This window comes from Apteryx mantelli, chromosome 3 (genome assembly GCF_036417845.1).
Source record: "Apteryx mantelli isolate bAptMan1 chromosome 3, bAptMan1.hap1, whole genome shotgun sequence".
NCBI classification, from domain to species: Eukaryota; Metazoa; Chordata; class Aves; order Apterygiformes; family Apterygidae; genus Apteryx; species Apteryx mantelli.
Window position 1 is genome coordinate 140,583,135 of NC_089980.1, and position 12,352 is coordinate 140,595,486.

The following is a 12,352-nucleotide window of genomic DNA, read 5'->3' on the forward strand; positions in this document are numbered from 1 at the left end:
CCCGGAGCGCCCGGAGCGCCCGGAGCGCGGGCGGCGGGCGGGGACCGCGGTCCCGGCATGCGGTGGGGCGGGCCGGGGCCGCCGCGGAGCGGGAGAGGCAGGCAGGGCCCGTGGCGAGGCGGGCGTCCCGGGGGTGAGGGAGGGTCGCGGGGATGGGGCAGGGGCAGGCAGGGGCATGGGGACGGAGCAGGGTCCGCGGGGATGGGGCAGGGTCCCTAGGCAGGGACAGGGGGCAGCTCCCCAGGGATGGGGCAGGGACAGGCAGGGACATGGGGATGGGCAGCTCCCTGGCGCTGGGGCAGGGAACCCGGGGCTGTGGCCGGGGCGGGGGCCTGGGGGGACCGTGGTCGCTGCAGCCGCGTGGCCAGAAGAGCCGGGGCAAGTCCCCGTGGCGCTGGCTGGGCAGGGGCTGGGTCTCCCCAAGCCTGGCTCCTTCCTGGGCTGGGAGCGGCGGGGGGAGGTGGCAGTGCGGGGCCGGGGGCAGCAGCTCTGGGTGGCGGCTGCAGCTCTCCCGGCTGGGGGCATCGCAAGCGCGTGGCATTATTGGGACTGTGAGGCCCCGAGGGCAGGGCCATGGGACCGTGAGGAGACAGCCAGAACGGGGACATGAGGGGCTGCGAGGGCAGGGGGACAGCTGGGGGGGGGCCGCCCTGTGGTCTGTTTCTGTGGGGCTGGCTGCCGCCGCTCCCGCGCCCCGGCACTGATTGTCTCTGTGCCTGTGCGCTACCAAGGGCAGCCACAGCGCGCTCCTCCGCTGCGCAGCGAGGCACGGCCCCAATCCTGGCTGCTGGAGAGCTGCAGGACGCCCCGCGAGCCCCCTGAGCAGGGAAGGAGCTCGGTGAGTCATGTGCTGGCATCTGTCAGAGCCCTGCGCAGGGCCACGGCACCTGCAGCCCAGCTGGTGGCTGCCTGCGTGCCCTCGGCCCTGTGGAGGAGGGGCAGCGCTGGCCGGGGGACCCACTCTGTCCAGTGAAGCAGGAGCAGGACCGGCACTGACGGGGCGCAGGGGATTCTTGCCAGGCAGTTTTCGAGGTCAGGGGTCTGCGCAGCGTCAAGGAGCCCGAGGCTCATGGGACCCTGCTCTGCAGCGCCCTGGTAGACCTGCAGCGGACAGCAATGCCTTGCAGGAGAGAAAGGGATGAGCAAGCAGCTTGTCCAGGCAGGATGACTGGAGGAGGGAGATGGAGACAAGCTGCTGGAGGCAGAGGTCGAGACCCGACTTTCCCATGTCTGGCACAGAGAGGCTCCTGCAGAGCTCTGGAGGCTCTGGGGACGCCGGCAGAGAGGGCCCAGGTGGTCAAAGAGGCCGTGTCGCTGCAGGACGATAGGGCAGGGTGTGCAGACACGCAGGAGGGCACTTGGGTAACAGTGAGTGAGAGTGCTGGAGTCCTTCACCATTGTGGTGTTTCTGATGTTGGGATCCTTTCGCCTTGGATGAGGGATCTGGGGCCGTTAGGAGTGCAGAGAGGCACTCACGGCCCTCCCGTGGTCTGATCTCCAGGAGCGGCTGAGGATCCCTGGGGAGCGCAGCGAGTCCAGCCGTGTATCAGGTTGCTCAGGGAGGTTGTGCCATCTCCATCCCTGTGTGTTTTCAAGGCTCGACTGGATGAAGCCTGGGGCAACCTCGTCTGTCCCCAGAGCTGCCCTGCTTTGGGGAGGAGGTTGGACTAGAGGCCTCCTGAGGCCCCTTCCCACCTGAATTACCCTGTGATCCTGGGATGACGCCCACAGGCAATGCTGCTCTCCCTGCCTGCTGCTGGGTTGCTCCCCACGGCTGGGCATGAGAGAAGAGGCAGCCGTGGCGCAGGCCCAGGAGAGGCCCCATGGTGGGGCATCGTGGCAGGGCCGTGGCTCCTCTCCAGCCGTTACCTCTAACAGGCCGATGCTCGTGGTCACGGCTCTTTCGAGGACCACAGAGCCAAGCCCTGTCACCTGGTGCTCCCCGGAGGGCCAGTGGGCGATGGGCCCCCATGCGATGGAGCTCACAGTTTCTCCTGGTGTTGTGCAGAGATGTGTGTCGGGGGCAGCAGCCCTGCTCCCGATTTGGCCGTTCACGTGGTCCCCCCCTGAGGCCTGGATCCCTGCCCCAGAGCGGGTCCCCGTCTGTGGGCCCTGCTCTGCTCTCTCTGTGGCTCTGGTAGTAGAGCACTGTTTGATGTGTCCGAGTGTCCTTGGCATGTGCGGCTGCCCCGTGATGCCGTGAGTTACCGCCGCTGAGGCTGTTCATGAACACGTTTTGTTTATTTCCAGGACGCTGAGGGAGTCGAAGGCATTGGGCCTCGCGGTGGTCCCCGGGGAGCCACGTCACCCCCTGTCGTCAGCGATGGTTCCCCACTGACAGGTACCGGAGGGGCCAGTTTGATCCCTGCCGGTGGTTGTCGCGGTGCTGTGCAGCCGTGGCTGTTCAGGCAGCGTGTTGCAGCCCTGGTGCAGGAGCCGCACGGACACGGGGCATCTCCTCCTGGGGCGACTCCGCGGGTCAGATGTGCCGTGTCTGCGGCGTCGGTGCAGCTGTCGCTGCCGCTACGGTTCTGGCTCCTGCCATCCTGCAGGCAAAGCCTGCGGTGGCAGCAGCGGTTGCTCCCGTCCCACTGCCCTCGGTGCTGCTGGAGTGCCTTCCTTCCCCTCGCCTCCTGCAGCACCTCTCACTCCCTAACAACTGTTTAAATCAAATTTCAGCCAAGTTTCCACAGGCTCTTCAGTTACCACCTCACTGCAAAGTGCCTTGTTGCCCGGGGTGACACGGCGCGGCACCTCGCTCATTCCCAGCAGAGCAGATGTTATTAAACTCCCTGGTCTTGCCTGAGTCATCACTAACATCTGCCTCTTTCAGTGCCAGTGTGTCTGCTGTTCTGGCTGTGCTAACAGGCAAAAACCCGGCAGAGACGCTTAGAGGTGGGGGGATGCAGTGGTGCCGTGGAGGTGTGAGGTGTGGGGTGCAGCTTTATGGGGTGTGGAGAAGGACAGCGCAAGCAGCGTGGTGGAGTGACTGGCCCTGGAGTGGGGAGGGATTGTGGTGTGCGACCCCAGATGAATGTGAGCTGACTGCGAGAGATTTGCCTCCTCTTTTCTGGGCTCCTAATTCCTGGGCTCCTGGTCACTTAGTTAACTGGCACTTGGGTCGTTTGGCTCCGTCGTCTGTTTTACGAACTGTGCAGCTGCTTGGGCGATGCAGGGTTTAGTTTCGCACTTGTGACAGAACGTAGGAAAGCACTGGTCAGAGGTTGTCGCTTCCCGCAAGCCCTCAGGTCCTGCTGTCCTGGGTTGCAGGGCACATGGCAGGAGCTGTCTCTTCCCAGGGTGGTTTAGGGTTGAACCTTTGTGGAGGAAACCATTTCTCTGTCGAAGTGAGACATTCCCTGCTCTGCTGTAAGCTAACCCTGAGGAGAAGGAGTGAGCGAGGGCAGGTTTGATTTGCCCCGAGCTTTCTGATTTACCTCCAGCTAGCCATTGCTAGGGGCTTCCTGACGCAGGCCGGGCTGAGGAGCTTGTTGCGCCTGCAGTGACAAGTGTTGGCTTCCAGACAGGCTGTCTGTGGCTCTGGAGCACTTAAACTTCAGCAGAAAGTCAAAGCTTTGGCTTTCCTTGGAGAGGAGAGCAGAGGAGGCTCGGGTGATAAAGATGTGTGATTAATTATCAAGTCCTTTCTACAAACTGACTGTCACAGTGTTCACTGCCACCTTCGTTGTAAAGACTTGTCTTCCCAGACAAGGGAATTTGGGCCGAGCAGAGCAGAGCCGGCGCAGGAGCATGCAGGTGGCTGGGGACAGGCTATGGCTGTGTGGCCCAGGGTCAGCGTGGGCCATAGGGGATGGTCATGACCCATCAGAGGAGGGAGGATCTGGGGCAGGAGACAGGTCCCTGTGCTGCAGGGCTTGTGCCGGGCTCAGGGCGCTGCTGGCAGGGCTGGCCCTGATGCCGCAAACGCCCAGGGCTGGCCGGCTGGTACTGGGCCAGTCTAGGGGCTGTGGGGAGTGCTGTGCTCTGCCTCGCCTTGTGCTGGGGCTGCGGGATGTTATCCCTGCGGGCTGCCCTGGGCCTGGCAGGGCAGCAGGGCCTGTTGGCGAGGCGGGGGAGCGTTGCCGCAGCTCAATTTTGGTGCTGTGGGGCAGGGGAGTCTCACGGGTGCTGAGGGCCCGCTCCCACGTCTGTGGGCCCAGAGCTCGCTCTCACATGTGGTTCCTTTGCAGGCTGAGCGACGCTGATGCTGTGGTGGGAGATGGTTCAGCCGTTGCCTGTGGGGATGGTAAGGCCCAGGTAGGAGCCCAGCTGACCGGCCATGGGGCCACGCTGGGGCTGGCGTCTCTCTGCTGCCAGCACCTGCCCTGAGGTGCCACCATGAAGCGGCCCACGCAGGTGCCTGGGCCTCTCCGCGTCCTGGGCTTCTTTGGGCAGAAGCCGCAGGCTGTCGAGGAGATGTCTCCGGAGCTGGAGCCGGGGGGCCCTGAGGAGATCCACGTCGCGCTGCCCCTGGGCGAGGACGGGGAGCTGGTGGAGTGCCCCCTGTGCCTGCTGCCCCAGCCGCCCGAGGCCTTCCCCACACTGGCCTCCTGCAGCCACCGCTCATGCCGGGCCTGCCTGGAGCAGTACCTGCGCATCGCTGTCAGCGAGAGCCGCGTGCAGGTGGCCTGCCCGCACTGCCCCGCCGCGCTCCAGCCCGCCGACGTCCACCGCCTCCTGGCCGATCCCGTCCTCTGCGACAAGTACGAGGAGTTCCTCCTGCGGCGGCTGCTCGTGGCCGACCCCAGCACCCGCTGGTGCCCTGCGCCCGACTGCAGGTGACTGGTTGGCCCCTCGCGCAGGGCCGGGGCCCCAGGGACGGTGTGGGGGCCCCCCTGCTCCACGCGGGCACTTCTGGAAATGCACCCGAGGAGGCGATGGGCTTCACCAGCTGGGAGCTGGTGTACAGCAGACTGCCCGTGCCCTGTAAGCCTTTTCCAGGCTCAGTCCCCTCTTGCCTGGATCCCACGTGTGGTTGCGCCTGCTCAGAGACACGGCGGTTCCCGGCTGCAGAGATCGGGCTGCTGCGTTACCTGCTGGGATCAGAGCTCTCCCCGCAGGCCCATCCGTGCTGGGCCGATGCATGGGACCCCAGGGGGGTGGCGGGTGCTGCGTGGGGAGGGCTTTGCTGCAGCAGTCGAGCTGGTGGGGCTGGCACCCGGCTCTCCCGCGTGCTGGCTGCAGCCCCCTGCTGCAGTGCAGTGCGCAGCGGGGACCTGCCCCTGCGTGGGCCGCCGTGCCAGGGATGGGGACGGGGTGGTGGGGACCGTCGGCCCCCGCCGTGCTGACCGTACTCTCCCCGCAGCTACGCTGTCATTGCCTATGGCTGTGCCGAGTGTCCGCGCCTCATCTGCGAGCGCGAGGGCTGCGGCACCGAGTTCTGCTACCACTGCCGGCAGCCCTGGCACCCCGACGGCCCCTGCGAGCTGGCGCCACGGGCCCCCAGCCTGGCCACCCCTTCGGCACAGCTCGTCCGCCAGGAGGACACGGCCCATGGTGAGACCCTGGCCCACGGGGGGAGTGAGTAGGGCAGGGAGTTGGCACTGCCGCATGGCATCGCCGCTCGTCTCGACCTCTCCTGCTCGTGGGGACTCCGGAGCCACGGCCTAGTGGTCCCCGTCAGCTGCCTCTGCGTGGGGCTGCATAGCCCCTGTGCTGGTCGCTCGAGCTGGGGACGTGGAGCGGGGCCTTGCTGTGCTGGTGGTGCCCAGCTCACCCTGGCACCTGTGTCAGTGCCAGGCGGCGTCTGCCCCGACAGACCCTGGCAGGGCGAGGGCGGGGGGCAGCAATCCCAGCACGGTGTGTGGAGATTGTCCTGTCCTACCCCATCCCACCCATCCCATCTCCTCTCCCCCACCAGCAGAGGCCGAGGACATCAAGGTCTGTCCCCGCTGCGGTGCCTTCATCATGAAGATCAATGACGGGAGCTGCAACCGCATGAACTGCACAGTCTGTGGCTGCCTCTTTTGCTGGCTCTGCCTGCGGGAGATCTCCGACGTGCACTTCCTGAGGTCAGCATGGGACTGGGGGGCTGCTGAGAGCTGTGGGGCTGGGTGAGGAGCCTGCTAGGAGCCGAGGAGTGCATTGGGGCTGCTGTGAGGCTGGGGGAGCTGCCGTGGGGCTGGGCTGGGGCTGGGGGCTCTGCCGGGAGCTGTGGGGCTTGGCTGGGGGAGCCGGGGGACAGGGAGGCCCTGCTGACAGGCAGGGCTGTGGGGCAGGCTGGGCTGCAGGGTCCATCGGGGGGAGCAGAGGGGTCCATACTGCTGGTCTGCCAGGTCTGGCGGAGCCGTAGCGCCGGGTGGGTTGTCCGTGCCCCACGGGCCAGGCCCCAGGCCGGTGGCCGGAGCAGAGGAGCGGGATGGGGTCAGTGCCGTGCCCGGGGCTGGCTGGGCTCTGACCTTGTCCTGCGGCCCGTGGGGTGAGGGCAGCTCGTGGGCAGGCGGCGCTGCCGCTGCTTCCCGCTGCTCCGTGGGTCTCGCCCCAGCACCAGGGACAGGCCGTGCTGGTGTCTGCCTGCCCCGGTGCAGGAACCACTGGGCCAGCCCCGCTCTGTCCTCACAGCCCCTCCGGCTGCACCTTCTGGGGGAAGCGGCCCTGGTCTCGGACCCGGAAGATCCTGTGGCAGCTGGGCATGGTGCTAGGGGCGCCCATGGTGATCTCCCTCGTGGCGGGCGTTGCTGTCCCTGTCATCACCATCGGGATCCCCATCTACATGGGTAGGAAGGTACTGGCAAGGGGCCCTGGGGTCCCCGTAGTCCCACTCTCCGCTGAGCCCTGGTGTCTCCGGGTGGATACCCAGCGCTCACCATTGCCTGCAACATGTCACTGTGCCATCCCTGTCTCCCCAGAGTCCCTCCTTGCAGGGATCTCTCTCCTGCTGGCCCCAATGCCCTCCCCCAGGGAGGATCCCTGTCCTGGCCTGGAGAGGTAGAGGCCCGGGTGGGTGAGAGGAGGAGGCAGGTCTGGGGGAGTTTTCCAGGGACACGTGAACTGTGGTGGCTGTGCCATCATAACGGTCTGCTGCTGTGGAGGTGGAGTGGGTGTCCGGGAACCTGCAGCTCCGGCTGGAGCTCTGCCAGGACCACGGGAGCCAGGACAGGGCCTGTGGGCTGAGCTCCTCTGCAGGACCCCTGCACCCGCTCTCACTTCTCCTCAAGGTGCTTGGCCGGAGCCGGAAGAGCAGCCTGTCGAGGTGCCAGCAGTGCCTGTCTGTCACCAGCAGCGTCCTCCTGTCTCTCTTTGTGTCCCCCATCATCATGGCCATCACGGTTGGTAAGTGCCGCTGGCCAGGGCTGGGGGGCCCTGCCCAAGTCTCAGAGAGACTGGGGCTGGGGCTGCCGTAGGGCATCTCACCAGGGGCTGTCTGAGAGCTGGGGTGCCAGGAGGGCGCACGGGGGCCAGGCCGGGGGGGGAATGCCAGCAGGTGCCGGGCACTAGCCGTGCATCTGCCCACAGGAGTCGGTGTGCCCCTGATGCTCACCTATGTCTATGGGGTCGTGGTGCTGTCGCTGTGTCGGAGCCGCTGGGGCTGTGGGGGCAGCCGCGGCCAGCCAGGAGACCTTGGCATGGTGGAGCTGGAGAACCTGACCAAGCGTGAGTCCTGCGCTGCTGGCTGCCCGCTGGCCTGTGCCCTGCATGGGGCTGCACAGCCTGTGGTCCTGCTCATGGTTCTGTGGCTGTGACAGCTCTGGGGCTGGGGACCCGTGTCCTGCCGGGGCTGGAGGGCCCTGTTCTGCCCTGGGAGGTACCGTGCAAACCCCTGTCCTGGCAGGGAGGCTGCAGCTGGTGGGACACAGTGACCCACTGGTCCTGGGGGGAGGCAGGTGCTGCCTAAAACGGTCTGGACCAGCTTGTTTCCAAACCCTGTCAAGAGCCTGCAGGTCGGTGCTGCTCCCTGCTCCTGTCCTTGGGGGCAGGGTGCTCAGTGCTGTTTCTCCCTCTGCCAGTGAATGAGCTGTGGTCGGTGCTGCCCAGCCCCCGGGGGGCTGAGGACGGAGTCCCGGACACAACCGCCTCCCTCCCCAGCAGCAGTCGCAGCCAGCGCCACGGGGCCGTGTGGAAGGAGCAGGACAGCCAGTCGGCCAGCACGGTGGCCCTCGCAGGGAGCATGCTGAGCGAGGGCCAGGACGCGTCCCACAGGTGAGCCCCAGTGGGCAGGGACCCAAAGACACCGTCCCCTTTCCCAGCGGCCTCCCCCCACCCATGCTGGGCAGGGACTCAGCAAGGTCCTGGGCTGCTGCCCTAACCCGTGTCTGTCTGCAGGGAAGGTGTCAACATCGAGGTGGAGGTGGAGATCGAAGCAGTGCCGCACCCTGGCCGCGAGCAGAGCCTGTGCAGCGCCCTGTCGGGGCAAAGTCTCTCTGGGGACTCCCTAGGTGGCACCAGCGACGGGTGCAGCGCAGTGGGTGGCCCAGCAGAGTGAGGGGGACTGTGGCTGAGGCCTGGGCCACACTGGGGGGGGGGGGGGGGAGACCCCATGACTGCAGAGCCCTTTTCTGGGCTCCCACCCACCACCGACATGAGGATCCCACACGCTCCCAGGGCAGAGCTGGGCGCCGGGGTGGGGGCACTGCAAACCCCACGCACTGGATCTGGGCCAGCCCCCAGCTGGGCAGGCGCTCACAGGGCTTTCAACTCCACCGGCGCTGTGCACCTAGCTCCATGCACCCTCTCTGCAGAGGCAGCCTTGAGCATTGGCACCACTAGAAAATAAATTTAATTGCCGAGGGTACGTGTCCTGCAGCACAGCCATCCCTCAAAGGGCACAGCCCCATAGCAGCAGGCCCTATTTGTGGTGCATCCCTACCAGTGCTGCACAAGGGAGGGGATCGCTGGGCAGGTGGGGGATGTGGGGGTCCCAGGGCCTGTGTGACTGTGGGACAGGGTCAGGATGGGCCCAGCCCCACATGGGTGCAGGCAGTAGGGGCTGGGGCTGGGGTGGGGGGGCAGGGGGAAATAGCAGGGTCAGGGAGCAGGGGGAGAGTGGGGATGTGTCCTTGTGCAAACATCCCAGCAAGCTGAGCCTGGGGGTTGCAGGAGCAGCACGGCACAGGGCAGACAGCCGGGATGGTGCTGCAGTGCCTCAGCCAGCACTGCAAGCAAATAAGACGATTCAAGGGTGCCCCCAACATCATGCCTGCAAGCGAGACCAGCAGCACCTGGCTGCAGGCCGAGGTCGTGTGTGTGGTGCGGAATGGCTGCAGTGGGGCCCAGAGCTGTGGGGCGCCCAGGAGGGTGCAAGGCCGTGCACTCTGCTGGGGCAGAGCTGGGGAGAGCCCAGGTCTCACTACGGTGAGCTGCAGCCACGTTTACCTGTGTCCCTGAGTGCCCCTCACTGCTGTGCCATGGGCAAGGGGAGGTCCCAGCGCTGGGGTGAGGATGGTTGTGCCGGGGGGGGGGGGGGGGGGGGGGGCTTTAGCACAGTGGGTGCTGTGGGATGGGACCCACCTGGATCCCTGTCAGCGCAGAGCACATGGCAGGGGATGAAGGGGCTTCCCTGTGATGGGCATCGGCCCCAAAGCGGGACAGAACCCAGTGCTGGAGGCTGTGTGGCACCTGCCTGGCTGGAGGAGGCCCTGGCTGCAAGGCCATGTGCAGTGCATGGGATCCAGAGCTGGTCTGGTCCCGCTGGCGCAGGGCATGGGGCCCCACTCAGCCCTGCCCACGGCAGCTGTGACTGCCAGCACAGCATGGGGACACATATGCATGCATACACTGATAGTGGGTAGCTTGCTGTACTCCCTCTCCAGCCTCCACTGAGGCTGAGCGTATAGGCCCCATAGGCACCCATCATGCGCTGTGTATAGGCACAGGCACACGGCACGCCAAGGCGACTGGTGCTGGCCAGAGGCAGAGCACCACAGACACAACCAGCACCTGCATCCTTGTCCTCATCCCTGCTGTGGCTGAGCAGGATGAGGGTCCGTTAGTGCAAAGTGTGAGTGAGTGAGTGAGAGAGAGAGTGTGTGTGTGTGTGTGTGTGTGTGTGCGTAGATATATTTATTTAGCTATACTCACACAGATATGTGTGTGTGTGCATATATAAAATTTATATTATATATATATATATATATGCACCCCTGCAGTAACTGGCCTTAGGCACTTAGTCTATCCAGTAGCTGGCCCTTGAACCCTTGTCTCCTGTCGCCCCTCTGCCCTTGCTGCCCCCCCCCCATGGTCCCACAGCCTTTCCCTGGGCCCAGCATGCAGTCTGCCTGGTGCCCACACACACACACACACACACACACACGCCCCACGCCAGGGAAACAGCCAGAAACAGGGTTTCATGGGAAGATGGGACAGCCCACAGGATCTCACTGCGCTGGGCACAGGAGACTAGCCAGAAATGGGGTTTCATGGGGAGATGGGACAACCTGCAGGATCTCACCATGCAGGACATGGTCACAGGCACCCACCAGCCTGTTTGCAGGTGACCAGTCCCTGTTTTGCCCTTTTCCCACACTTGGGCCTTCCCAATGCCCCTGATCTGGCCTTGGGTCCTTCCTCTTGGCATCCCCAGGGACATCTTGCTGGCTCCACAGCCCTTCCTGACATCCCATCAAATGCCCCCCCCCAGGCAGTGGCCCCACGGGCGGCATGGCGATGGGGGCAGCCTCTGCCCTCAGCCCCGCAGTGGCCTCACACACAGTTGGGGGCAACTGTCCTCCTACAACACCCAGGGCAGCAGGGCCAGGAGCCTCCTTTGGCTCTGATGAGGTTCCTGGGGTTCCTTGACTCCTCTGTGTTATGGAGATGAGCCTTTAATCATGTAACCTAACAGTCAGTCTTAGAAAATATCCCAATTTTATTCTTTCAACAGACTTACTAGGTTAATAAAATAACTGTAGACATAAAGGCCTTTGATATAGCACATAACAAAGCATTCTCATTAAAATTTGACACAATAAAGTATCAACAGACCACACAGTAAACTGTCAAAAACTGGTAACATAATACAAATTACTAATGTGAACTCACCATTAACCAGAGCCACTTTAGCGGGGCTCCACAGAGACTGGTGCTAAGTCCAATATCAAAAGCTTCTTTAATCATCAGGAAGAAAGTCACCAGGAAGAAAGCTGAAAACAGGAATCCCGGAGGCTGGTGCCTCATAGCAGGAATGAAGCAGCTGGACAGTGACCAGCCAACTCCTTTCAGACAGATGAAGTTTTAACTCTGCTGAGCAAAGGTGTGCCTTGAGCGTTGGGCACAGGTCAGCTGCTGAGGGCATTGCAGATTTGGGCACTCGGTCCAGGGTGACGCAGTCATCAGAGGCTCAGCTCAGGGCAGCCAGGATTTACCCCCTGATGTGGAGGCTCTACAACATCGCTACTGTCCCCCTTCTAAAAGGGTGCATGGAAATTGAAGAGGCACCAGAAATGGCAAATGATTTCAGGACTGGAAAAAATATTTCTCCTTGTTCCCATGAGAATTCAGTCCATTTATTCAAAATTTGAATGCAACTTGGCCAGTGCACCTGTACATTCACAGGGAAGAAGTGCCAGGTGCTAAGTTGCCCCTTATCTGGAGATACCCTGAGACAGATCCATTTGGCAGCAAATGAGAGATGCCCCAACAAGTGATGAAACCTGCCTTTGGAAAGAGCTCCCAGCACAAAAAACCCTCTCCTGTAGGGTTTTACTCTGGTAGCACCTCTCCAGGGGAAACACCAGCTCATCCAGAAACAGCTTCTGAGCACAGAAACAACGGGGTGGGTGTCTCTGCCCAGAGACCAAGCAGCAGGTCCAGCTGCACAACCTACACACACATGCGGCGCTGATTTCCCAAGCACAGTTGCAGGAGCCCAGCTTTGATGCTGCAGGGACCGAAACCACCCAGTCCTGGGCACATCGTTACTAGTGAGACACTGAATGAAGGGGCTTAGCACCAGGCCACCAGGGAAGGACTCAGCTCATCAAAAGATGATGCAGGTGGCTCTGTCCAGCCTGGCGAGGCACTGACAGGTTGAATTGCAGCATGCAAGACCCAAACAGCTGGCCAGGACAAGCTGGTCAGAGTTCACTTATAAAGCAGGAAACCTTGTCATGGAAGAAGGGCATTGCCAAGGGCACTCACCTCTGACATAGGAGCCCCAGAACAGCTGCAGGAAGCTGTGCCAGGTGACCATGCCTGCAAACCTGCACCTGTGTTCCCACTATGCCAGGCAAAAGCAGAAGGGACTCCTCAGCAGGGAGTAGCAGGTGACTTCCAGCTGCAGTTTCTAGCCTAGGGACTTCACTCCTGCAGGAGCAGCAGCAGTGCTGACACACACCCTATGAGCTTTACACCATCCAGCACACCTGGCAGGAGCTGCCTGTTCGCATACCTCCAAGACAGTGCACAGCTTTGTACA

General features: G+C 63.4%; 1 protein-coding gene across 5 annotated transcripts; it reads left to right on the forward strand.

Annotated features, from left to right (window-relative positions):
- Nucleotides 1-6: 6 nt before the first annotated feature.
- On the forward strand, nucleotides 7-8,731 carry LOC106495638 (E3 ubiquitin-protein ligase RNF19B-like). 5 transcript variants are annotated; one of them, XM_067294535.1, is made up of 11 exons: nucleotides 7-133; nucleotides 732-838; nucleotides 2,251-2,341; nucleotides 4,191-4,778; nucleotides 5,306-5,496; nucleotides 5,861-6,011; nucleotides 6,562-6,724; nucleotides 7,158-7,272; nucleotides 7,456-7,593; nucleotides 7,947-8,139; nucleotides 8,263-8,731. In XM_067294535.1, exons 4-11 carry the CDS (start codon nucleotides 4,339-4,341, stop codon nucleotides 8,420-8,422), a joined length of 1,551 nt encoding a protein of 516 aa, XP_067150636.1. In that variant the 5' UTR covers nucleotides 7-133; nucleotides 732-838; nucleotides 2,251-2,341; nucleotides 4,191-4,338; the 3' UTR covers nucleotides 8,423-8,731. The 5 variants fall into 5 exon arrangements, with proteins under 5 accessions (XP_067150636.1, XP_067150635.1, XP_067150638.1 ...); XM_067294534.1 differs by having other exon boundaries at nucleotides 7-101; XM_067294537.1 differs by having other exon boundaries at nucleotides 7-101; nucleotides 5,864-6,011.
- The last annotated feature ends 3,621 nt before the right edge of the window (nucleotides 8,732-12,352 follow it).

Excerpts from the sequence above, each read along its gene's own strand:
- LOC106495638 (XM_067294535.1), top strand. The coding sequence starts at position 4,339 with ATGAAGCGGCCCACGCAGGTGCCTGGGCCTCTCCGCGTCCTGGGCTTC. Across the intron at positions 6,012-6,561 it reads TCCGACGTGCACTTCCTGAG|CCCCTCCGGCTGCACCTTCT; the intron begins GTCAGCATGGGA and ends CTGTCCTCACAG. Across the intron at positions 6,725-7,157 it reads CCATCTACATGGGTAGGAAG|GTGCTTGGCCGGAGCCGGAA; the intron begins GTACTGGCAAGG and ends CTTCTCCTCAAG.